The sequence below is a fragment of the Dreissena polymorpha genome, chromosome 3 (genome assembly GCF_020536995.1).
Source record: "Dreissena polymorpha isolate Duluth1 chromosome 3, UMN_Dpol_1.0, whole genome shotgun sequence".
Lineage (NCBI taxonomy): Eukaryota > Metazoa > Mollusca > Bivalvia > Myida > Dreissenidae > Dreissena > Dreissena polymorpha.
In genome coordinates, this window is record NC_068357.1 from 41,895,797 (window position 1) to 41,920,425 (window position 24,629).

At 36.1% G+C, this 24,629-nt stretch overlaps 2 protein-coding genes across 37 annotated transcripts in view; both read left to right on the top strand.

The window, feature by feature from the left end:
• The window catches only part of LOC127873833 (uncharacterized), a 433,898-nt gene that overhangs the window by 249,876 nt on the left and 159,393 nt on the right, over positions 1 to 24,629 (top strand). The window lies entirely within an intron of this gene.
• LOC127873836 (uncharacterized) lies at positions 17,695 to 22,532 on the top strand. The gene is made up of 2 exons (XM_052417893.1): positions 17,695 to 17,765; positions 20,827 to 22,532. The coding sequence occupies exons 1-2, from the start codon at positions 17,746 to 17,748 to the stop codon at positions 22,490 to 22,492; spliced, it is 1,686 nt and encodes a 561-aa protein (XP_052273853.1). The 5' UTR covers positions 17,695 to 17,745; the 3' UTR covers positions 22,493 to 22,532.

The window sequence follows — 24,629 nt, forward strand, 5'->3', positions numbered from 1 at the left end:
AACAGAATATAACAAAGTTGAACAACTAAATATAACACCAATGATCTGTTTCGTAACCTCGTTCATGCTTCTATAGCGGGGATTTCTGGGAAACGTTATTTTTTGTTATCAACAGATAGCGGCGATATTTTGTATTTACGGGTGCTAACAACGCAATAGTAGAAGGTTAAGCTTGCTTATATTCACAGTTCTCAATTTATAAAACGATGGACATGAGTTCACCAATTACTACTGGCACACTATAGACAGCCTTTAAATGCTTTATAACCGTTAAAACCGAAAACAACTAAATATAACAATAAATATCTTTTAAAAATATAGTCGGCGTCAACGCTGACTTTAAAATAAAGTTTGCAATTTACTTTTCTAAATAAATATAGAGAATACTATGTAAGTGTGATTTTGTACTTAAATTTATCCCATGAGTGAAGAAAGGTTTACATGGCGATGCTTGCCGAGCCTTGTAAGCCTTTCTGAGACGAGTGGGATAAATTTAAATACACAATCACACTAACATAGTTTTCTATTTATCCTACAAATATATTTTTTATTTTATTTATTCCTGATGCAATCAAAATAGTAGTCTTTAATAGATAAAATAAAAGCAAAAACACATTCAATTAACTGAATCTTACATTGCGTAGTAATATCAATTGTGATCTTTCCCGTTTACGGAACTCGAAATAGTCCTTAAGAATTCCACGCTAAAGAAGAGTAACGAGACAAAATATCGCTATACGCCTCGATTCAAATTTAATCAGCGTTCCAAATGTTACACACTCAAGTAGAACACAGACGATTCTTGTTTCACCACTGTTAAATACCAAAAAACAAAAATGGCTGCCATCTTGAAATTTACAAAATGTGTAGACACAGCTACGTGAAGCATGATTCAGCATATATATTCCCGCCGATATTGTTAATTTTAGTCTATAAACAACTCTTCTTTTTACACACTTTTTACTAACTGACATAAACAAGAATATCCGTGAAACTGATGGATGCTCCCCGATGATGCGCTTTGTCAATCTATGTGTTAGTAACCACCTAAAATAATATATTAGTAGCCTCGGTGACCTTGACCCCAGTGACCTCAAACCTCATCAAAAGGTAGAGGTCCCTGCAAGGTACCTACATGCCAAATATGAAAGAGATCGGTAAAGCATTGAATGTGCTATGAGAAACTGTAACAAAAGTGTGACGGAAAAATCTATTAGCCTCGGTGACCTTGACCCCAGAAACCTCAAACGTCATCAAAACGTAGAGGTCCATGCAAGGTACGTAAACGCCAAATATGAGAAAGATCGGTAAAGAATTGAAGGTGCTATGAGAAACTGTGACAAAAGTGTGACGGAAAAATCTATTATTAGCCTCGGTGACCTTGACCCCAGTGACCTCAAAACTCATCAAATAGTAGAGGTCCATGCATAGAACGTACATGCCAAATATGAAAGAGATTGGTAAAGAAATGAAGGTGCTATGAGAAACTGTATCAAAAGTGTGACGGTAACATCTATTATTAGACTTGGTGACCTTGACCTTGACCCCAGTGACCTCATCAAAAGGTAAAGGTCTATGCAAGGTACCTACATGCCAAATATGAAATAGATCGGTAAAGAATTGAAGGCGCTATGAGAAACTGTAACTAAAGTGTGACGGAAAAATCTATTTTTAGCCTCGGTGACCTTGACCTTGACCCCAGTGACCTCAAACCTCATCAAAAGGTAGAAGTCAATGCAAGGTACCTACATGCCAAATATGAAAGTGATCAGTAAAGAATTGAAGGTGCTATGAGAAACTGTAACAAAAGTGTGACGAAAAAATCTATTATTAGCCTCGGTGACCTTGACCTTGACCCCAGTGACCTCTAACCTCATCAAAAGGTAGAGGTCCATGCAAGGTACCTACATGACAACTATGAACGAGATCGGTAAAGAATTGAAGGTGCTATGAGAAACTGTAACAAAAATGTGACGGAAAAATCTATTATTAGCCTCGGTGACATTGACCTTGACCCCAGTGACCTCAAACCTCATCAAAAGGTAGAGGTCCATGCAAGGTACCTACATGCCAAATATGAAACAAATCGGTAACGAATTGAAGGTGCTATGAGAAACGGTAGCAAAAGTGTGACGGAAGGAAGTAAAGAAGTAAGGAAGGACAAACTGGCAACTATATGCTCCGCCGAAATTTTATTTCGGTGAGCATAAAAAGTAAAACATCTACTGATTATTGTTCTACTCACCGAAGTTGTGTAATAACCATGTATATTTTCGTAAAGTTTAATTTGCTCCCATGACTAGTTAAAATTCTGGACACATTTCTTCATCGCCATCCATCTTTTCCATTTTGAAGCACTGGATGTAAGCAGGCAATTCTATGTGGATAGACATTCTTTGATCGACTGACAAAGGAACGACTTATTCATCAAAGAATTTAGAAATCACCCTTTTTATTCAACACCGATTTCCTTCGAAAAGTTAAAGAACAATTCACTGACACTTTTTTAAATTTAATCCATCAATTGTTCAACAAAACATCGCGTTATTCGATGGCATTCGACATTTAAACGAAATCGAAAATATAGTCTCACCAGTTTCATTCCAGTTTTATATCCAAACACTGTTATTCAAATTCATAATATTATAATAATCCATCGTAAACACAGGTATTGGGCACGTTGCCAAGTCACACTATAAATATGTCATAAAACAACTTTTTTTCATAAATAAAAAAAAATCTGATATAATATATATAAAAAAGGTAGGTATCTCTTGACACAGGAAAATCACCTTCATCAACATTTTTAAGCCATTAAGTGCCTAAATGGCGGTCGATTTTCGTAAACTATGTACCATTTTGTTGGGAAAGGATGCCTCTTGAAGAAAAATGACCACGAACGGCTACTTGCCAACATAAACTACAAGAAAAACTTCTCTAACTCGTAAAAATGCTAGGTCGGCTTCGATCTGACCGAACGCTCAGTGCCGAGTTTTACAAGAGTAAAAGTATCTAAATACCCCAGCTACCGAACATAATCCGCATTAGTACAATAAACAAATACGAGTTTATCAACTTACAACACAGATTTGTCCTTTTGTTTGCGTTATAACGTCGAAGTCGTTGTAAATCGGGATTTGTTTATCGGCAATTTCGAGTCAAGCTCCATGTTGATTAGACGCTCAAGGTAAATAAGGTTCTCGGTTTCAGGTTTTCGGTAACTCTGAGGCGCGGAACCAAAAGTTAAATAAATAGCGTAAGGTGAAGGACGGATCAACGTACACGATTAAAATAAACATTCAAACATAACGATTATATTAGTGTTTGGTGTGGACAAAAAGACATATCAGTGTTGTAAGTTGATCAATGTACGGGTCAACAGGGCTGTCTTGATGACTACCTTATTCGTGAGTAAAAAGTAATGCTCGCAGATTTATTTTTTATTTATTTTCATCAATGATCTTATTGTATATTTTGAATGTGTACATGGTGTCAAAAATCAAAAGTTTTGTACAGGGAATTTTCATCATGAAATTATATTTTTAGTGAAATAGGTATTCGATATTCCAACAATATTCATTTAATATGATTGTGATTACAAATTGTCTTTTTATTCAGTTTTCACCATTTTCATCATACTTTCTTTTCTTTCTGAACGTCCAAAAAGGGCCATGTTGTTGTTATTTTGTCTAAGTTATCTTTATGAAATAAATAGGATGATAAAAAGTGCACACAAAGCTCGACCCGTGCGTTATGACACTCTTTTTTATAAATTTGAATGGCGTTTGTTTATCAAACTTGCGATTAATTTTGAAAAATGAATTGCGTCTTAAATTATGCAATAGCGAACAACTTCAGTGCCTTCAGCGCTTTGATCTGTTTTGTATCCATAGGTTTATGCCCAGCAATATGTAATGATGTAAAATGAGCCGCGAAAATTCCGCGTAACATCCCGTACTGCGTGTGATGCAGCTAAGAACTGCACAGAAAAAGACATTCGCTATTTTTTTTTATCTCATTCATTGAACTCTTTACCTTTCGCCAACTCCAACCACAATCAACGCCGTATATCTTTTTTTTTTAAAGATATTTAATGTTTCTTATTGCTTACAAATAAACCTTCAATTTGATACCAAAACGTACCATTTGCAATGTATTTTACAAATCCTAGGCAGCATGCACTGAACAATGTGTGCTTAGTATCAAGGTGACTGCATGTAACCCTGCAAACAGGAGTTCCGTTTAGGGGTTATGTAACCTATAAGAGAACCCAACCCCTTCAAAATTGAATTAAAGGGTTTTTCCCATAAGTATAATCTGTTTTGAGAAAGATCACAAAGTTCCCGTATAATGACACACAGATTTATAAAAATTGCAGTTGAAAGCGTCACGCGTAACAGCGTTTCGCGTCAGGAATTAAGGTAATAAAGCCGAACTTTGTTACATCATACATGCAGCACTTAGACTCCATACAAGGCATCACTTACGATTCTAATCGGCAAAGCTGATGTAATATATGACTTAATAAGTGAAAAAAGTCATGAAGGGCATTATTTGTGCATCAAGAACAGGAACAGGATTCGATCAAACTTTTTTACTTTTTTTGGCACATTTTAGGTAAAATCCATGTAGATGCAGCATTTCTGATGTCATTTGACTCAACAAAAGGGATTGTTTGCATGGAAAAACAACACACTTGACTTCCTGACTAAAAAAAAGTCATCGTCAGACGTGAGCTTTAAGTCTTCTGTCACACCTGGACTTTTGATTCCTCGGCTCGAGTTCTTCTCGGACAGGCTCCGGAATGTGTCAGTCTGGCCCGGGTGTTCAATTCCATGTAATCCGAGAAAACAAAAAGGTTTATGTGCACATTTACCCAATACGGTGCTAACTAATGTAAGTGAGATACAATAAGAGTACGCTTTCAGTAGCCTTTGTTGCTTTATTTGCTGCAAATGGATGAGTCACCACGCCGGCATCGCAGTGTCATGCACACTGGCAAAGTTATCGCCACAAAATGTGGTTTCAGAGCTGCAGTAAATATAAAAACTTTAATTTTCCTAATTTTGGTGACAAAAGTGTGCCAGGATATCAATGAAATCATTTTACATTAGATTTCATTGAAAATAACGGCGTACTAACCTGCAAAGGCACCGATCCTTTCGACACGACTAAGCGAATGTTAAGGGCCGTCTCCGAATCAGTCATGCTGTGCAGTTATTTATGGCCTGTCACTTCAACCGGACTTGTAAACCTATCGGACGACAGTTCAGGCAGAGCTATAGACCCATTTTGATACCGCCTACAAATGCACAATTAGGTTTACGAATAATATTGAGGTCACTTAAATACAGATTTCATGGTGTTTTTCACGCAGGGTCTATCACAACAACATTCTTCCAGGAAAGAAAGCATAAGATAATTATCATTTTTGTGTTTTCAGCTGAATACTTGATTTTAATTGAACTCAGCAAGATATCCGAACAAGAAAAAAATGGCAAAGTAGTGTTATTCTGAGTAGATCTGCCTGACGGGGTTGAAGACGAAGGCAGATAGCGGTGTCGGTCCAAAATTGGTGGACATTTTTAACAGTAAAAGGCTCCAAAAGTAAACAATAGTAATAAATACAGATGAAATAACGACATGCATTAGTTTCATTATTGAGATTGATACAAACTAATGTCAAAATGTCACTGAAAAACAATACCGAGTGTTTAAGTAGTCTTAGAATATGTCTCCGGAATAGGTTTCGGTGTGATTTTCCAGCATTTACCCCCCTTATGACCCAAAGTGCATATAAAATAAAATAGTTGAAGTTCGATATCATTTTTTACCATGATCAAGCGAATATTCACCTAAGAATAGGCACAACGGTTTTGACACCTGTGGAGGCGGCCATTTTGGGTTCAAATAGTATGACCTACTTTCAAAGCCGGGAACCATCAACAGAAAAAATAGAGCACAAAAATGGCTTTTTTTTCTTAATGCTTACAAATAATCCTTCAATTTGATACCCAAACGTATCATTTGCAATGCATTTTACAAATCCTAGGCAGCATGCACTGAACAATGTGTGCTCTGTATCATGGTGACTGCATGTAACCCTGCAAACAGGAGTTCCGGTTTGGGGTAATGTAACCTATATGCATTGCAACTCTTTTTGCCAACCTGTGGACGGAGTCTTAACTTTGCAGGTGCATGTGACGTCACGCGTCAACTCGTCGAATAGCGAACGCGTACTTGTTGTATTTTTATTTAGTTGATAAATGGACTTATCAGCAATTTTATGCTCAATTTCATTGGAATTGTATTGTCTTTTTTCATATAATAAATCGTTTTCCGCGAATTTCTTTCTTCGCATTACGATGTGCTATACTATTTCTTCCTGTCACATAGTTATGATCCACAATAACACTTACGTCGATTTTTCTCTTAAGAGATGGCAAAACGCTTTTCTTAAAACGACCGTACCTGTCACGTACAGTGTCAGCCATTTTTGTTTTGATTTCATACAGCCTGCGGGGCCTACATTTAGTATTTCATAGCGATATTCCGTAGTTTTCCGCACATAGTCGGAAAGCGTTCGGAGTGACGGATCTGTACGAAATAACGCGATATTGCACGATGTTCATTAGTACTAATACCTTATGGCCCTATTCCACTACGAAAACAAGCCCATGATTTATCACATTTATTGAATCGGGAAGACTCGTGACACTGTACGATTCAGTTACGACACTGGTACGATTGAGTTACGACGAATCGTGGGGTTCGGTTGAAGTCTTGCGAATAGGGTCGCGACTTCACGACGATGTGTAAGAATCTACTGCGACGGTACTACGAACGATGCAGATCGGTAATTAACGACTAAGCTAGGATCTCACCAAACGCACCCATGAATTAGGCGCCAATATCTATTGATATTGCTGTAAATCGCGAGAATCTTAGCGGGCTCGCAACTCACTCGTGGTGAACTCGTGAGAGTCTTGATCTAAATCGCGATAATCTTAGCGGGCTCGCAACTCATTCGGGGTGAACTCGTGAGAGTCTTGACAAAGTCGTAGCTGATTCGTAGACAGATCACGTGATCACCGATTTCCCGATTGAGTCCCGAATTACCTACGATACCATTACGACGCCCAACAACGCACTACGACGCTGTTACGAGTCAACTGCGATTAAATTCAGTCTTGGAGGTCCTTGCCAAATTGTAAACACGATTAAAATCTGACAACGATTGTTCATGAGCTCACGAGTTTCAGGAATCACTTTCGACCGGCCCACGACTAGCTACGAATGAATTAGGACAATCACCGATTGAGCTACGAATGTACCCGACCTCAAAATATTTGAAATCGGGACAAATCGTGGGGAATCGGGTCGTAGTGGAATACCCCTATTAATCGGACAGGCAATGTTCCTAGTCCGAAAACCCAATCAACAGAAAATAAATGCGAAACCTCTCGCGCGTTGTTATTGTTGTTCTCTGTTATCAAAGTGCCATTCGTTATCAAAGTATTCGCATTACCGGCGTGATTTATAGACTAACAAGAAATATCTTTTACAAAAGATATACGGCGTTGATTGTGGTTGTGGTTGATGAAAGATAAAGAGTTATATCAATGAGACAGCAAATGCCTTTTTCTGCGCAGTTCTTAGCAGCATCACATGCAAAATTAATTACGTTGCGCCAGATTCCGTGGCTTATTTCGCATTATTAGATATTATTGACCATATATCTAAAGATATAGAACAGAAAAACACAAGAAGAATGGAAATTAAATGTAAATACACGAATCAACCGTATATATTTGAAATATTAATACGCGCGCTCTTCGAACAGACATGCGGTAGTGGTTTTTCGGACATAGTTGTTTGATTCGATTGTTAATAGTATCGTGGATCATCGCGCTCATGCTTAATAAATTGGTCGCTATGGTGGAATAATTCTTATTAAATTAACCCATTTATGCCTAGTGGACTCTCCTATCCTTCTAAATAGGATCAATGTATTTCCAAAATAGGGACGTCTAGTATATAAAAATTTTTATATTTAGAATATTTCTTACAGCATCATGCGGCGTCTCATCTAGGTCTACGCTGTTTGCCAGGGCCTTTTTTCTAGACACTGGGCATAAATGGGTTAATCAAAACTAGTACTTGTCATGGAATTATTGAAACAAGAAATTTCTTTTTAAAAAGATATACGGCGTTGATTGTGGTTGGAGTTAAAGAGGTAGAGGTAAAGGTAAAGAGTTCAATGCATGAGATCAAAGATAGCGAATGTCTTTTTCTATTCAGTTCTTAGCTGCATCACACGCAGTACGGGATGTTACGCGGAGTTATTGCGGCTTATTTTACATTATTACATATTGCTGGTCATTAATCTATAGATACAAAACAGAAAACCAAAAGAAAAATGGAAGTGAAATTTAAACATATGAGTCAACCGGCCACACGCAAAGTATCCGTACATATTTTAAATATTAATACGCGCGTTCTTCAACAAATCTGTTTTAAATAGTGGTGTGTCGGTCATTGCTATTTGATTCCATTATTAACAGTATCGAGAATCATCGCGCTCATGCTTAATACATTAGTAAATATGGTGGAATAATTCTTGTTAAATAAATAAAAAATTATATGTATCATGGCATTGTTGAAAACACATTAAGAATCTATTATTAACATACCATATTTATATCGCTGAATATCTTTATTTAACATATTGTCTGGTCTAAAGAAAAATCCAGTTCACCTAGTTCACGCGATAGCGGCTATATTTTATAACGATTATTTTACTGGTCGCGAACTGACCCTGATACCTTGCCGGTAGGAATGCAATGCATTAAAGTGAGGCCACGCTTTCACTGCTGGAACGACGGCTTGTTTTAAACTTTATACTTTTACATGTTTAATGTTCAATTTCGATAACAATTTAAAATGGTTTAGTCAAAACGAATATAAGGATAGGGAAAAACGATACATGTATGAACTTAAATATACTAGTACACAGACAGCAATATGGAAGTAATTCCTTAATATGAGAAAAAAGCCGTAAGTACAAACGCTCTGGCGCTGGCAATCCTCTGAAAATGAAAGGTGTACGCACAAACTGTATTGATGTTAAGAGTTGAGTGTAAAACTGTCCTATCTATCATGCCTTTTCATAAGAGATAAAATTGTTTAATGCTGAACACGCAGTAAAACAGTGTTAGAAAGACGCGGTCATGTTTCCAATGTTCTGGTGGTATGATCAAATCAGTCAATGGACTAAATGAAGTGTATTCATTCGAGTGTAGCCGCGGGCATTTTTTCGGCGTAGCTGTATACGCCAGCTTTTCACCTTACCTGACCTTTGTAACTGTCCAATATAATTCAAATAAAATTTCCCGCGGCTAAGTCAGAATGAATACACTTCATTTATCCCATAGGCTTATTTGAGCATACGACCAGAACATGGGAAACATGTCCGCGTCTTTGTAACACTTTTACAGAGGGGGTAATCACGTGATGATCTAAACGGAATCAAGATGGCGATGAACGTGCCGAAACAGGTATTTTTTGCTGTTTTCTACCCATTTTGTGTTGAAAATCCATCTAAAACGCGACTTTACTCGGTGCAAAAATTTTAAGCGAGGACTGTTCGCCATGTAATTTGTGATCTTGGCTGGGTTTCACAATGGAAAATTCGCTCTCGTGATGAAAATATAGCAATTGCAAAATAAAAATCTTGTTTCGAGTGTTTAGTTAATGTTTATTTATGCGTATGGCTAGTTTAGGGCATTTGAAAATCGTTTTTAAATGTATGCACGCTTAAAATAATTTATGATTTAAAGGGGTCCCTTATTTTCATGATCTAAGACGGATCCCGTTTAATATTAAAACAGAATCTCCATGAAGGACGCGTACAAAGTTAAACAATTGTCGTTTTACGTAAGCACAAAGAAACAGCTACCAATTATGTATTTATTTTATAGTAGATAACATAGATAATACACTATTTTTAGAGTCATATTATGCAATATGAAACTGTTGTGAAACGTGTTCGTTCAAATGTTAATAATATGCCAGATATTAATCATCGACTGAAAACTTTAGAATTCCTTTCTTTTCAAAAGTATATGACTCATATATAATAAAGTCACATATTCTTGTTGATATTCGATTGGTAATTTCTTTCTTATTAACTTCTATTGTATAATGAAATTGATAATCGCCTTTATTTTTTGTTTATAAACTGTACCGTCATCGTTTGTTTTGTGCAGTAATGGTTTGGCAATTTTTTACCTATCTTAAACGCTTGTACGTTTGGATAGTTATTGTATGTGGTTACTGCTTAAGCAACCGGGTTTATATTTTTACGTCACATATTAATGCCTCAACAAATACTTTTCGGTTTAAATGTGGTGGTCAATTTGTTACATTAACGTAAAGCTACTGCTACGTAACGTCGGATTATTACGTAATTGGTTTGTGCTGTTTTTATTTTGTACACTGCTTCGTTTACATCAGTTTTTACCTAGTACACGTAAATAATTGTGGATGTATAACATTATGACGTCAAAATATACATGTAGATGTGATGTCATTTAGCCTGAAAGTCTGAAACCAATTACGTTTATGCGTTAACCCAATTATTATTAAGGTTTTATACATGGTAAGGCAAAATTAAAACGTATTCCCGTTAATTGCTCCATGTCAGTTTTATTGTATAGTTTAAACAAATAAAATAGTTTATGCGCAAAATGTGTTCAAAACGTTTAACCAATTATTTTCAGACAGATATAGAAACAACAATCGTTTCTCGGCTTTGTTCTGAATGTGGTAGGGAATTTTAATCCAGAAGCGACTACAGTCGGCATGCATCGAGGAAAGGCACCATACTGCTGTTTCGGGAATATGTTTTTATATAAGGACAAGCTAACGATGCACAGGTATAACAATCAATTTGTTGGAACTATATCATACCCTTTGATATGCACACTTGAGTGATTCATTCATTTAATTTTGTTACCACAACGTCTAATGCTGTTACTGAATATAATGTTTTCGACGATTGTTGTCATTTATTCGACTAGTACGGATACAACAACAAAAAATATGTTTAAAATACCATGTGTTCCATAACGTCAAGAAAATTATATAAATCGCATGGATGTAGAAGCAAAATCATTATTAATGTCAGCTTGATTGCATGACAGCCTTATGCTAAAAAAACACTCGCAAAACATTTCCTGTGATTAACCAGTACATTGTGTCATCTGAAAAGTTGAATTATAGTTTCTTAATGAGAATTAAATGCTGACTTCCTGGTGGCATCTCATCCATGACCCCACTCCGATCGTTTGCCGTATTTAACAGACCGACAGTGTATGATAACCCTTAATACTTGTACGGAATGATTATTTTAGCAGAAATCATACACATGGAGAGGAGGGTAGGGAGACATGTGACAAGTGCGGGAAGCGATTTGCCACACGTCAACGGGTCGCAAAACACGCATCAGTCGTACACCGTGAAGCAAGACCAAGTTTCAAATGCGATACATGTTGTTTACACCACAGGGTCCAGTAAAAAAAAAAAAAAAAAAAAAAAAAAATTGTTTATGTAAGAAAAAGGAAAAGGGCACCAACGCAATTCAACTACTGGACATGAATTCCAAGGCACTACTACATAATTCATATGTTTATCATCACAAACTCTGCACAGTTTTACAGCAAAATAAATTATCTCTCTAACGGTACTAGTGTCATTCGATTCGACGCAGTATTATAGTGTCCACATGGCCTCAAACACGAGAAATTGTCCAAAATTCGGTCGATGTAGCTAAGCCTGTCCACTTGTGTTTACACTGGACGAGTCCTGTTGGGCACGTAATAAGCGATTCCCCGATAAATTGTCTATAGCTCCATATAAAACACATCCAAAAAACACTGTCCACGTCAATAACTTGCTCGGTCGCCGAATATTTACCAAGAAATCAACTCGTTTTCACACACAATAATTCTGAATGTCAAAAGACGCCATTTGCCGGTCGGCTATCCCGCAGTGAATGCTGAGACGAACGCAGCCTAAACGGTGAGTTTTTATTGGTCGATTTCATTTGGAACACTTCTGAGTACTTCGTTAGATTAAAAACTTTGACATATCGCGGGAAATGGATGCAGCCATGGAACAGCAGACGTATTGGACTGCAAAACAGAATTTGGCCCTCTCAATGGTCAAAGCAGGCCACAATGTTTACATCGGCGGTCAGGCTGGGTGCGGCAAGTCTACGCTCGTAACCCATATAATGCAATGGGCGGAGAATGCACGCAAATCGGTCGCATTAACATGCACGACAGGTGTTGCTTGCAGCAATTTCTCACCGGTATGTTGATTTTGTGATTTGACTGCAAAACATAATTTAACTTATTTAACAGAAACGACAAGTGGGATTTCATCAAGTTCTTTAACATGTATAGAAAGGGTACATATATATGGAACAAAAAACATGACGATCTGTTGTAAATTAGTGAAAGCTCTAGTAAATAAAATAAACAAGGGACTAAAATGTCACAAAACTAGGTTTTCAGTTCAATTTTGACCTTCAAACTCAAATTGTGACCTTGACCTTGGAAATATCAACGTAATTCTTTCGCGTGACGCACCGTCTAATGAACAAATGTGCGAAATGATTTTACAATCTGACAATGAACGACAAAGTTATGGCCCGGACAAGCTCATTTATGGCCATTTTTGACCTTCAAACTCAAATTGTAACCTTGACCTTTGAGATATCAACGTAATTCTTTAGCATGACACACTTTCTTATGATGGTGAACACATGTGCCGAATGATTTTAAAATCTGACAATAAACAACAAAGTAATGGCGCAGACAAGCTTGTTTCGCCTGCCCGCCAGCCAACATTGTCAATCTAATAACCTGGTTAAAATAACTAAGTTCATGAAGATGAAGCAGTTTTTTCTTTAACTTTTATATTTAAATATACATATACAACACAAGGATTTTGTTTCAAATATATATAAATATATTATATGGTGTCATTAGATTTTATTCTTGGTTTGTTTTGCATGGAATTAACTAAGAAATATATTTCATGTAACTCAAGCGATGCTCCTTTTTTAATAACCACAATCCAGAATTTTTACTTATTATTTAAAGGAAAGAAATGGATCCTAAACCTTCCCATCCCATCCCATGCAGAATTTTGGGAGTGACCAAATTTTAAAGCACCAGCAGACAACGCTTTTAAAAAAAGAACATGTTTACGAAGCTAGTGCAGCAAAACAATTGTGACAAAATGGGATATCGCTCAAGACGAGCAATTTCACCTTTTTTCACAATCGCATCAGTTTTCAGCTGTTAGTGCGTAAAATGGGCATCTCCCTCCACACAGAAACAAAAAATGCATGGGGACCATCACAATATTAATTTAATGACCTTTCGCTTTCAGGTGTTGAAGCCCATGACAATTCACAAGTGGTGTGGAGTTGGGGATGGCAGGATGTGTGGTATAAAATTAAGGGGGATGATGGCAACTGATGACAGATTAATACCTGCACGAAACAGAATTTTGTCAACAGATATCTTAATAATTGATGAGATTTCCATGTTCAGCAGAAGAATGTTTGATATGCTTGAAACAGTTTTGCGAATAAAGGATACAAGCCACACATTTGGTAACATACAGATAATAGTTGTTGGTGATTTTTTGCAACTTCCACCAGTAAGAAATTTAAGATATGAGGACCTGGGTGAGTTTGCCTTTACCAGCAAATTTTGGCCACCACACAGCATATTTTTAGATTCTGTGTTTAGACAGAGAGACGAATCTCTCATAAGCCTCATCAGAGAGTTATCTTTAGGGCAACTCAGTAATGACAGTCAGAAGCTAATAACTTCTCTAGCCCGGGAATTGCCACAAGAGGATGGTAAATTGGTGAAGCTATATGCCACCAACATATTGGTGGACCTTCACAACAGAAGTCGAATCATGGACCTTGACGGCCAAATGTATTCCTTCCAATCCACAGATAAAGGAGATGAACGAGCCCTGAACACTTTGGTGGTACCACCAACATTATGGTTAAAGGTAATAATAAAAAAAATAAAGAACAAATAATCCTTTACAATTAACATGCAAAGATGACCAATCTTAAGGAGCTCCTACATGAGCTGTAAGACACAGGCCTACTCTGTTTGATTATAAATATGAATATTATATTCTATAACAAGTTATAGTGAACAATACAACTTATGGTGATTATGTGCTTTTTAGTACACTAGAATTACATTTTAATTCATTATATATTAATAGCAAATAAATATGCATGAGGGGTATGGTTATATGTAAAGGCTTTTGTGACAATGGCTGTTCAGTGGAGGCAGCCATGTACTGTGGACTCAATTTCTAAACCTCATACAAGTTTCAATAAGTCTAGTGCACATGTATCCACAACTATTTGCCCTAATTGCCTTCTCATCTAGGTATGCACCATTCCAAATTCATTTATTTAAAATGAAAGCAATACCAATTATTTTTCATGTTTTAAGATTATTAGGTTCTGTACACAGAGGCCAGTCAAAAAGAAATGGGAACTGTACTTAACCCTTTGCATGCTGGGAAATTTATCGTCTGCTAAAATGTCGTCTGCTGAATTTCTACAATTAGCATTTCTTCGAATTAAAAAAAAAATTACTATCAGAATAGCAAACTGTTTCGTCTCATCTGGATCCAAACTGTTTGCAAAGACCTTCAAAACTCGGTTCCCGCATTGTAAGGGATAATCTTTTTCTTACATACAGTACCCATTTTTTGTTACTGGCCCCTGTGGTTCTGTAGTAGGTTTTGAAAAAAATGACTCGTCTATAAATTCATTAGAATGTTATTAATACTTGTTTACAGATCGGTTGCAGGGTAATGCTTCTAAAGAATCTGTCTGACAGACTTATGAATGGGCTGCAGGGTGAGGTTCGAGACATCAGAGAGGATGCTGTCCATGTTTTCTTCCCTATGTTACATGAAGTGGCCACTATCCTTCGATGTGCTTTCACAAGTATGTTTTATTTAGCATAAAATGCATGCTTGCATGTGAGCTTATTTCACTTAAGGAGTACATTTTCACTGTTTGCATTATATAAAAAAAAATGCCAAAATTTACTTTGCATTTAAGGTAGACACAGATTAGGTTTTTTTTTTAATGGAAGAGTCCTGGCCTCTCACATTAAGAAAATAATTACTTTGACAATTAAAGGAAATGGAAAGAAGTAAATTAGAAAGTAATTTTCAGTGGAAAAAAGAATTAAATTGTATAACTTATAATCAGAAGCTTTGGAAAACTTTTAGATATAATATTTATTACTTTAGCTGATTTTACCCTTTCCCACTCAGAAGTGCAAATGGCTTTTGCAACCAGCATAAAACCAGAACAGCCTGCGAGTAACTCGCAGTCTGTTCAGGTTTTATGCTTTTTGCTGCTCATCAGTATCTAAGGGTTGGAAATGAAGCTTTTAAACTTGAATATAGTAAGAAAGGTCTTTAATTAAATTTACTTTCTAAATGACTTCAAATGTGTGAACATACGTATCTATGCGGTAAAGGGTTAAAAGACACCCAAAATATTTGTTTTACCACTGTTTGCAGCAAAATGATACTTAATGTACTATTGCAACCAGTGAAGATCCAGATCAAAGAGAACACCTGTATATAATATCTCTCTTTTTAGGGTATACACTGTTGTAGCCACCTACTGAAAAAAAAATTGAAAATGCCTTGGAGAAAATTTAATCTTTGACATGTTTTATATGTTTATACTCTTCAGTTTTTGACCCGACTACTGGACATAACATTTGTGAGAGATACCAGTTTCCACTGAAGCTCAGCTATGGCATGACAATTCACAAATCCCAGGGCATGTCACTAGACAGGTAATTTTATTTCCAAGATTACAAAATAAAAATTTAAGCCTTTCTCTGAGAGATACCACTTTTGATGCCTCTGCACAATTAAATAGATCCAGATCAGACAGTTTATATGTTATTTTTTAAGAATATCAACTCATTTGTTTTTTGTGTTAGGGGAATGTTGTTGAGGCCATTATGAGGGAAAAATTTGATCATGTTTGTTCAATTGTCAAATGTATGGGAGAGTAATACATGTATGCTTTCTCAGAAGGGAAATGGGGCCATATTTATGAACATGAAATGAACACCTGTTTAGAGTACCATAATAGCAACACACACTTTAACATAATAACTTACATGTCATGTGTTTCATCATTGTTTTTTCCAGGGTTGAAGTAAACTGCCAGCATATATTCCAGTCTGGTCAGTTGGGTGTGGCAATTGGTCGTGCCAGGTCTATAGAAGGTTTGAGAATCGTGAACTTCTCCCAGGATGCTGTGATACCACAAACACAAGCTGTCACTGATTTTGTAGCCCAAGAAGGCAGTCCATTTATTGATGACTGTTCATGCTGTCGGAATTTGGTAGATTGGTGAGTATTAAACAGTATCTATTTTGCAGAATATTGTGCAGTACTGGTGAGAAAATACACCGACCGCCATTATATGACTGAAACAATGTTAAAACTGGTCTAAAACCAAAATTCAATCACATTCTGATCACTTTTAAGGGCTGTGTACTTTGGCTTTGTTCACTAACTCTTCTCTTGCGACTGTTTGTTGAATCCAACTGCTTTATAGAATGTTTGAAGTTTTGACATTTTGAGCTTATTCCCCCAGTGTTACTTTTCTTAGATAATGCCGATTGTCCGATTATTACACTATTTGCATTCCGCTGATATTGAAGAGCTGTAGGATTTGTATTTAATCCGTTGAATTTGCCACGTTGTTGACAGAAGTGGTTCTCGATGGGATCGGAGTTGATCATTGCTGGTACTACTGACCAACCACTGATTTCATGGGATATGGTACAACATAGCTGTAAGAAACCAATTATTGTTGACTGTAGGTCCTCCATGCACTGCTCAGACATTTTTTCACTACCTTTTCCAGGTTTGACTTTGCTGCCATAGGAATGGGTTTTCCAGTCATTGAACCATGCCTGTATTTCTTTGAGGTCCTTTAGCCTTTGGTCTTCTAACAAATGTACAGGGCGTTTATCTCTATATACACTTATCAACTTAGATGTGTTTTTGAGGAATTCTATGGCACCATCTAACTCACTGCCTTTTTCTCCCAAACTGTCCTTGTATGCAAGCATAAGATTAAGCATTTCAGAGTCCAGCACATCCTCTGCAAGCTTGTTTCTCATTTTTGAAGTATTACTGGGATAAATGTGTTCATTTGTAAGTTTATAGTGAGTTTGTATTGGGTTTTGACAGTCCCATTTATATGCATTAATCCACATTGACCATTGAATTGTTGCTCCAGATGGAAGAAGAAGAAGCCTGGTATGACCAGTTGAATTTCCACTCTTGATAACGTTGTTTCTGATTTTCTTGAAAGTGTGAGATGGATCCATTAAGAATATAATATGTTGCGATGGATCACTTGGACATTTTGATGTCATGTTGTGGTTTGCAGGTTGCTTATCAGGAAAATGAATGTGCATGAATGATCGATTGTTAACAGCGCCATCCATGCAGACATATTTCACACTGAAACCAAAATCTTGCAGTTTGTTCATTGCCTCCCAGAACAATATATACAGATGGCTTGCAGACAGTGAATGGCTTACAAAATAAGCAAATGGAAATCTAAATCCAGACAGCCCCATGAACATCATTTGTAAAATGTGAGTTCCTAGTTTTTTCGTACAAGTTCCAGATTTCAATGAGTCAACAGCTTGGCTTTCAACTCCAAGGTCTACAAAACCAATCATGGACAAGCTGTCCCCTTGTCTAACAATTTCAATTTTCTCTTGAATGGTCATCTCGTCAAGGAGAATCCCTCCAATACGACCCTCTGTTGGAATATCCATCCTGTTTGCTTCCTCATACATCCACCTGAAGATGTTTTCATGAAACCCTGGACTTTGTTGTATGCTGTTTTTGTAAAGTAAAAGAAGTGAGGGACTTGGAAGAAGCAGCACTTCAGATTTCCTTAGGCTTTTATATCCTTCTGGACTTCTAGTGAAAAGTTGCAGACATTCATTTATAGTTGTGCTGTCCCATCTGTTTTGATTGCTGCATTTGTTTTGTGCATTGTTTACCTGTGAAGCTAAGAAGGTCAAAGTAGCATCACTAGCTGTTGGCACTAAATTCCTAAGTGTATCAACTACCGAAGGTTTTGGCGTATTCTCTGGATATTTGATAGTAAGTCGCTGACATGTTGTGCATTTTGGGATTTGTCTGTTATTCAATATGGCAAACTGTTTGCATAATTTAGATCGCACAATGTTATGGTTAATGTTTTCATCCCCTTGTTTGGTAAGCAGTTCCTGTTGAATGTTTGAGTGGGGTATGTAATTATGTTTCTTAATAGTAATGCCTTGACATAGCTGGATGCAATTAACTTGTTCCAATACTTCCTTAATACCTTCGCAGGTTAGACAGTAAGTGCCGGCAATATAATTAGACTCCAGATCAATCTCTTGTCCTCTTATATGCACATTGAATGTCATATCACTTCTGAAAACTACCACTTTCTCAACTTCATTTCCATTGCATATCCAGCCGGTAGGAATTTTCACTTTCACAGATGTGCATGGCATGACATGTACATGGCAATGCAGGTTATGTAGCAAATTTGTTAACGCCAAGTGATCGAAAACTTTCTCATTACTGGATTTGTCTTGGGGTTTCCACTGCAGGTTGTATACAGTCTGTTTCTGTTTGTTTATAACTTTTCTTTTGGAGTCTACTTTAAATACTTTTTGAAGAATCTGACAGAACGTGAGATAGTTTATGTCATTTTTCCTTTCCAATGTTGTGTCTATGGTATAGGTGTTGAAGAGAACCTCAGCTGATATGAACTCTTGCTCATTGCCCAACTTGAGGTTTAGTGTAAGCCTGAAAAAAAATAATAATGTGTTTATAAACAATTTCTTTAAAGAGGATGCAGTTGACAAGTTAAATTACTGGAAACACGCAAAAGGTTTAACCCGTTACCAAACAACACATTTTAGACTGGCCCAAATTGAACGTGGATGCAGATGACAAATACAATTGTAATATAAAGAAGTAGATTTGGTAGGGTAGAAATCCCTGTTATAAATGAAGGAATTGCTCATCTTGAAAAAATTATCCTTTCATCATAACGATTTCTTAAGTCGTCTGCAACAAACTTGTAAAATGTCGTTACTGGTTAACTGTTTGGTAATGGAATAACATCTTTTTAATTGATGTTTAAATGGTTAAATGATTCTACTGTCAGTTTAAAAGAAAAAGAACATAAATGCAGCATCAGCAGCAGTATGTGTCAAACCCATAAACAAACTATAAAGAGATTTTATGAGGAAAAATGCCCCGCCCCCTTGTCGGCAATGTTTTTCAACCAACCGGAACCAATTTCGAACTCATCCAAGATATCATTAGGACAAACCTTCTTAAATAAAGTAATATATTTTTACTAAAATACTATACTTTTACCTATAACAACAATTGAAAATTCTTGCATACACTTTCCATCATAGTAGTCTAGACATTGTTTACATAAGTGCGTGGGAAAATTATAAAGATTATGACCTCTATATGCATGATAACAGCTGTTCAATCTGCTGAGGGTTGACCTAGTTATCAGTCAGATGTAAACATATAAGCTCTAGAAACATGTACAGGGAAAATGTGCACAATCAACTTAGAAGGTTAAATTAAATTACACACCATAATTGCAATAACAATTTATGGATTTAAATAATACAATTACTAAAATCAGCTTTTATTTAATGATCAAAATATTGAATACTATATACGGTTACTGATTATTTGTAAGTTATTTACAGACTTCTCTGTATCAGATAGTATTAACCCCTTACCACTTAGATATGTATTTTGATGTGTTTGTAGTCCCTTAGAAAGTGAAATTTAAATAAAAACCTTTCTTACTAGCTAGATTCAAGTTTTAACGGCTCCATTTCCAACCCTTAGATACTGATGAGCAGCAAACAGCATAAAACCTGAACAGACTGCGAGTTACTTGCAGGCTGTTCTGGTTTTATGCTGTTTGCACATAGCCTATTCACTTTGCTTCTAAGTGGAAAACGGTTAATGTTTAATACTAGTGATTAACAGGATAAAAATTTATACACAAAAGGAACATACACAAAATAATATTCATCAGATTTATATGAAATTCATTTTAATATGAAAAATATAAACCTAATGAATATTATTTATATTATTTATGCAAATAAAAAATGCTTGTACCTCTTGCAAGGTTTAGTGATTATTGAATAAAACGAAAACTTTGCAAGATTTGCAAAACTACAGGTTTTTTAACTCAATACCAATCAATATTTGTTTAAGTCCCAAATTGAAAGAAGTTACACATGACAATTACAAATGTAATAGGATATGAAGAAATTGTTTTGGTAGGGTAGAAATCATTGTGAGATAAGGAGAATTTACTTATCTTGAGCAATTTCTCTTTTTCACATTATAATTTCGAGATGACAAATTAAATTGTAAGAGAGTATTAAGACATTGATTTGTTAGGGTAGAAGTCATCGTTGTAAAACGGAGAAATTGCTCAACATGAGCAATTTCTTTTATTACCTCAACGACTTCTAAGAGTTGTCGAAAACAAACACGTAAAATCACATTATTGTATGATAATGGATTAAAAGACACATTTAGGATTATATCTTTAAATGATTTTTGTGTGAGATGTGTCAAATATTTAATTTGCTCTTTCAGTTTATATCCTGAGATGCAACAGAGCAATCCTAGCCCAGTGCAACATGCAACAGGCATTTTAGACACGGAAGATGACATGGACGATCCAGTGTTTGACGAGCTCTTGGCAAATATTGGTTCTTCCTTGGCAGAACACACAGCTGTTGTTCTTCCAGACACCTTTGACTTAGAGGAACAAATAAATGAACTTAGTTACACATGTCCCGTTACTGAACAACAGTCTATGGTGAATGAAATATTTGCAAGTTTTATGGCTAATGAACAAATTGTTAGATGCTTCTTAAACCAACAGTATGACCGTTGCATGAAGTTTTATGCCCAAACTGTGATTTCCGAACCAGGTAGAGAGAGTCCAGTTCCACAGTGTCAGTTAACTGCTTTTTATAAACTGTGGCAAAGTCATATGACATCAGCAGAGTATGAAAGTGAGTGTCTTCCATTAATTCTGCTCTCCTCCAAAGGAACAAAACCTGCATTGTATTCTGCAATTTTTAAACTCTGCACTACTGTTCGTCAGTTGCTTCTATCAGATAAAGCTGCACAGTTATCATATATAGATAACCAGAAAATGACATCACGAGCTACAGATGGATTTGATGCAACAGCCAGAGGTAAAATCAGATATATAGGTGGTTATGCTGTTGCCAAGCTCAAATACAACTATATGTGCCAAGTTAAATCGAATATGTACAAAACCAGTGCATTGGGCGTTAGTAAATTTAACACAGCGTCAGTAATGGTGGAGTTCCTAGAGAAGATGACAGTTAGTGAGCACCATTTGATTGCTGTAACTGAAGATCCAGGAAGTCTATCAGAAACCTCAAGAAAACAGAATATTAATAGAGGTCTGACAAATATCTCTGACCAATGTTACCACTGTTTTGAAAGTATTGTAACAGCATCATTGAATGAACTAAGTTCAAAAAACTTGGTCAAACATGGAAATAGTCTTCATGATCATGTAATTAAGACCCTTGAAGAAAATAACCAGTTTTTTGCAAGCTTTTATAAAATGTGTAGTGGAAATAATGCAAACCCAGCTTCAAATGACAACATCAGAACACTTTACAGAGAGTGCATATACAAGGTATCCTCAATACTATTGAAGCAGTTTTCAAGGGATTTTATGGAGTCCTGCAACACTCGTAAGAAAATGGAACACCGTAAACAAATCCAAGTTTCAGAAAAAAAGACCGCTCACAATACACATTTCAAACAAACCAAAAGTCTCAACCCTATTTCTATTACTACTACAGAACAGCCCGGCACATCTGGAGTGTCTTCAAAAAAAAGATCATCATCAACACATTCAAATCATACTTTTCTAGGCGCGTTGGCTTCTTCAGAACAGCCAGGTTCATCTGGAGTGTCTTGTAAAAAGAAGTCTTTAAAAACACAAACAGCAGTGAAAAAGACTAAAAGAGCTGCAAGTCAGGAAAAAACTGAGAAACCGCCAGAGAATGATGATGGTGATGAGGAAAGGGAGGAGGAGGAAGAGGAGTCATGTTACAAATGTGGTAAAGCCTACACTGAAAATGAAGAATGGATAGCTTGTGATATATGTAACAAGTGGTACCATCGACGGTGTTGTGGGTTATCTAGTTTAACAAAATGGAAGTATTACACAAAAGTAAACAGAAAGTTCTGTTGTCCAGAATGTGAATAATATTGTCATTTGTTTGACCCATTACATAACAATAACAAGATTTAACTTTTTGGGAAATAAGGAATACATCAACATTTTGACAAAATAATACATTGCTCATGTTTGACATTATAAGTAAGTTGCAAAAGCAATTTTTCTTTTGTCTCAGTATAATTTTTAAGTCATCTCCTGCCGAGTGCAAAATGCCATCAGTAGATAATAATAATATAAATACACCATTTAGTTAAAAGGGTTTTTGTTTTACAACTTTGGTTATTCTTTGTTTAAGCTATTACCACACGATAACGGGATTTTACGGGTTTGGTGATGACAACTCTAGAAATCATTGTGAACAAACGAGGAATTGCTCATATTGAACAATTTCTCCTTTTATCACAATGCTTTCTACCCTTCCAAAGCTATTTCTTCATATTCCATTATAATTTTAATGGTCGTCTGCAATTTCTTTAAATTTGGGACAGTCCAAAATGTGTCGTTTGGAAAAGAGTTTAATCCTATATTGGTGGTTCTCTTTAGAATGATTGATATCATAAGTAATAACATAGGATTTACATGTTTATTATTATTGGATATTTTTTAAGTAACATTCCATTTGAATTATCATATTTATGTAGACCTGACAATAAATGATGTTTAATTTTTTGCTCCCTGCAGAAGCATTTTTGCATCTTGCGGCTGATGACATTTGAAAGCCTAGAGACAAAAGAAAAAAAATGCTCATAATGAGATATTTCTTCTTTTGTCACTGGGTTTTCTTATGGTGTATAAAAAACAAGATCTACATTGCTATCTGCAATATAATAGAGCTAATTTAAATTTGTGTGCTGCAAATTCTACCAAAATATTCTGATTATTCATCCTCATGTGTTTAGTTAAGTATTTTACCACATATTATGTTATAAATATTATGTTATAAAGTCTTTTTTAGCAAATAAATCTTAAGTACCCACATTTGTATGCCCCCTTTCGAAGAAAAGGGGGCATATAGTGATCGGACTGTCCGTCTGTCTGTCCGTCCGTCTTTCCATCACACTTTGTGTTAAGGTTTCGAAAAATGCTCATAACTTCTATGTCCCTTGAGATATAACCTTCATATTTGGTATGCATGTGTATATGGACAAGGCCTTTCCATACACACACAAATTTTTACCCCTGAGACCTTGACCTTGAACTTCGGGTCCGCGTTTAGGTTTCGAAATCTGCATTTAGGTTTTGAAAAATGCTCATAACTTTCATGTCCCTTGAGATATAACCTTTATATTTGGTATGCATGTGTATATGGACAAGGCCTTTCCATAAGCACACAAATTTTTACCCCTGTGACCTTGACCTTGAACTTAGGGTCCGCGTCAAGGTTTCGAAATCTGCGTTTAGGTTTAGAGAAAAACTCATAACTTCTATCAATCGTTTATAGGGGGCATAAGTCATCCTATGGTGACAGCTCTTGTTACATTTTGTTTTTGCCCTGTCTGTTTGTTCGTTGGTTTGTGTCAAACTTTAACATTGGCCATAACTTTTGTAATATTAAAGATAGCAACTTGATATTTGGCATGCATGTGTATCTCATGGAGCTGCACATAGTGAGTGGTGAAAGATCAAGGTCGTCCTACAAGGTCAAAGGTCAATTATATTGGGGGGGGGGGGGGGGGGTCACATACACATCTTATTAGTTCTGTTCCCACATTTTGAAAACCTAATGGGTACAGATAACCACTTTTGAAAGAGAGTGGGCATGCTGTACAAACTGACTAGACCCTGACCAGGCAAGCTCCGAAAGGCAGTGTAGTGACTATTAGTAGAAAAATGCCATGCTGAAACATTGTCAAAACGATGATACAGCATTGAACCAGAGTCACTGACATAACAAAATCATTCTGCATGGTAGGCATAGGTTGATTCAGCCATTACTTAATATTATCGTAAGGTCGATCAATTCATTGCTAAGTTTTGTTAAGTTCACAGCACTTAGTGTTGCATTGGAATTTAACATCACTTAGCTCAGTTTTTCATATAAATCACTTAGCTCAGTATTTCATAGAAATTTAACATCACTTGGCTCAGTTTTGCATACAATTTAACATCATGTAGCTCAGTTTTGCATATAAATTTAACAGCACTTTGCTTAAGTATTGCATTG

Excerpts from the sequence above, each read along its gene's own strand:
- LOC127873836 (XM_052417893.1), top strand. The coding sequence starts at position 17,746 with ATGAACATCATTTGTAAAAT. Across the intron at positions 17,766-20,826 it reads ATGAACATCATTTGTAAAAT|TTTATATCCTGAGATGCAAC; the intron begins GTGAGTTCCTAG and ends TTGCTCTTTCAG.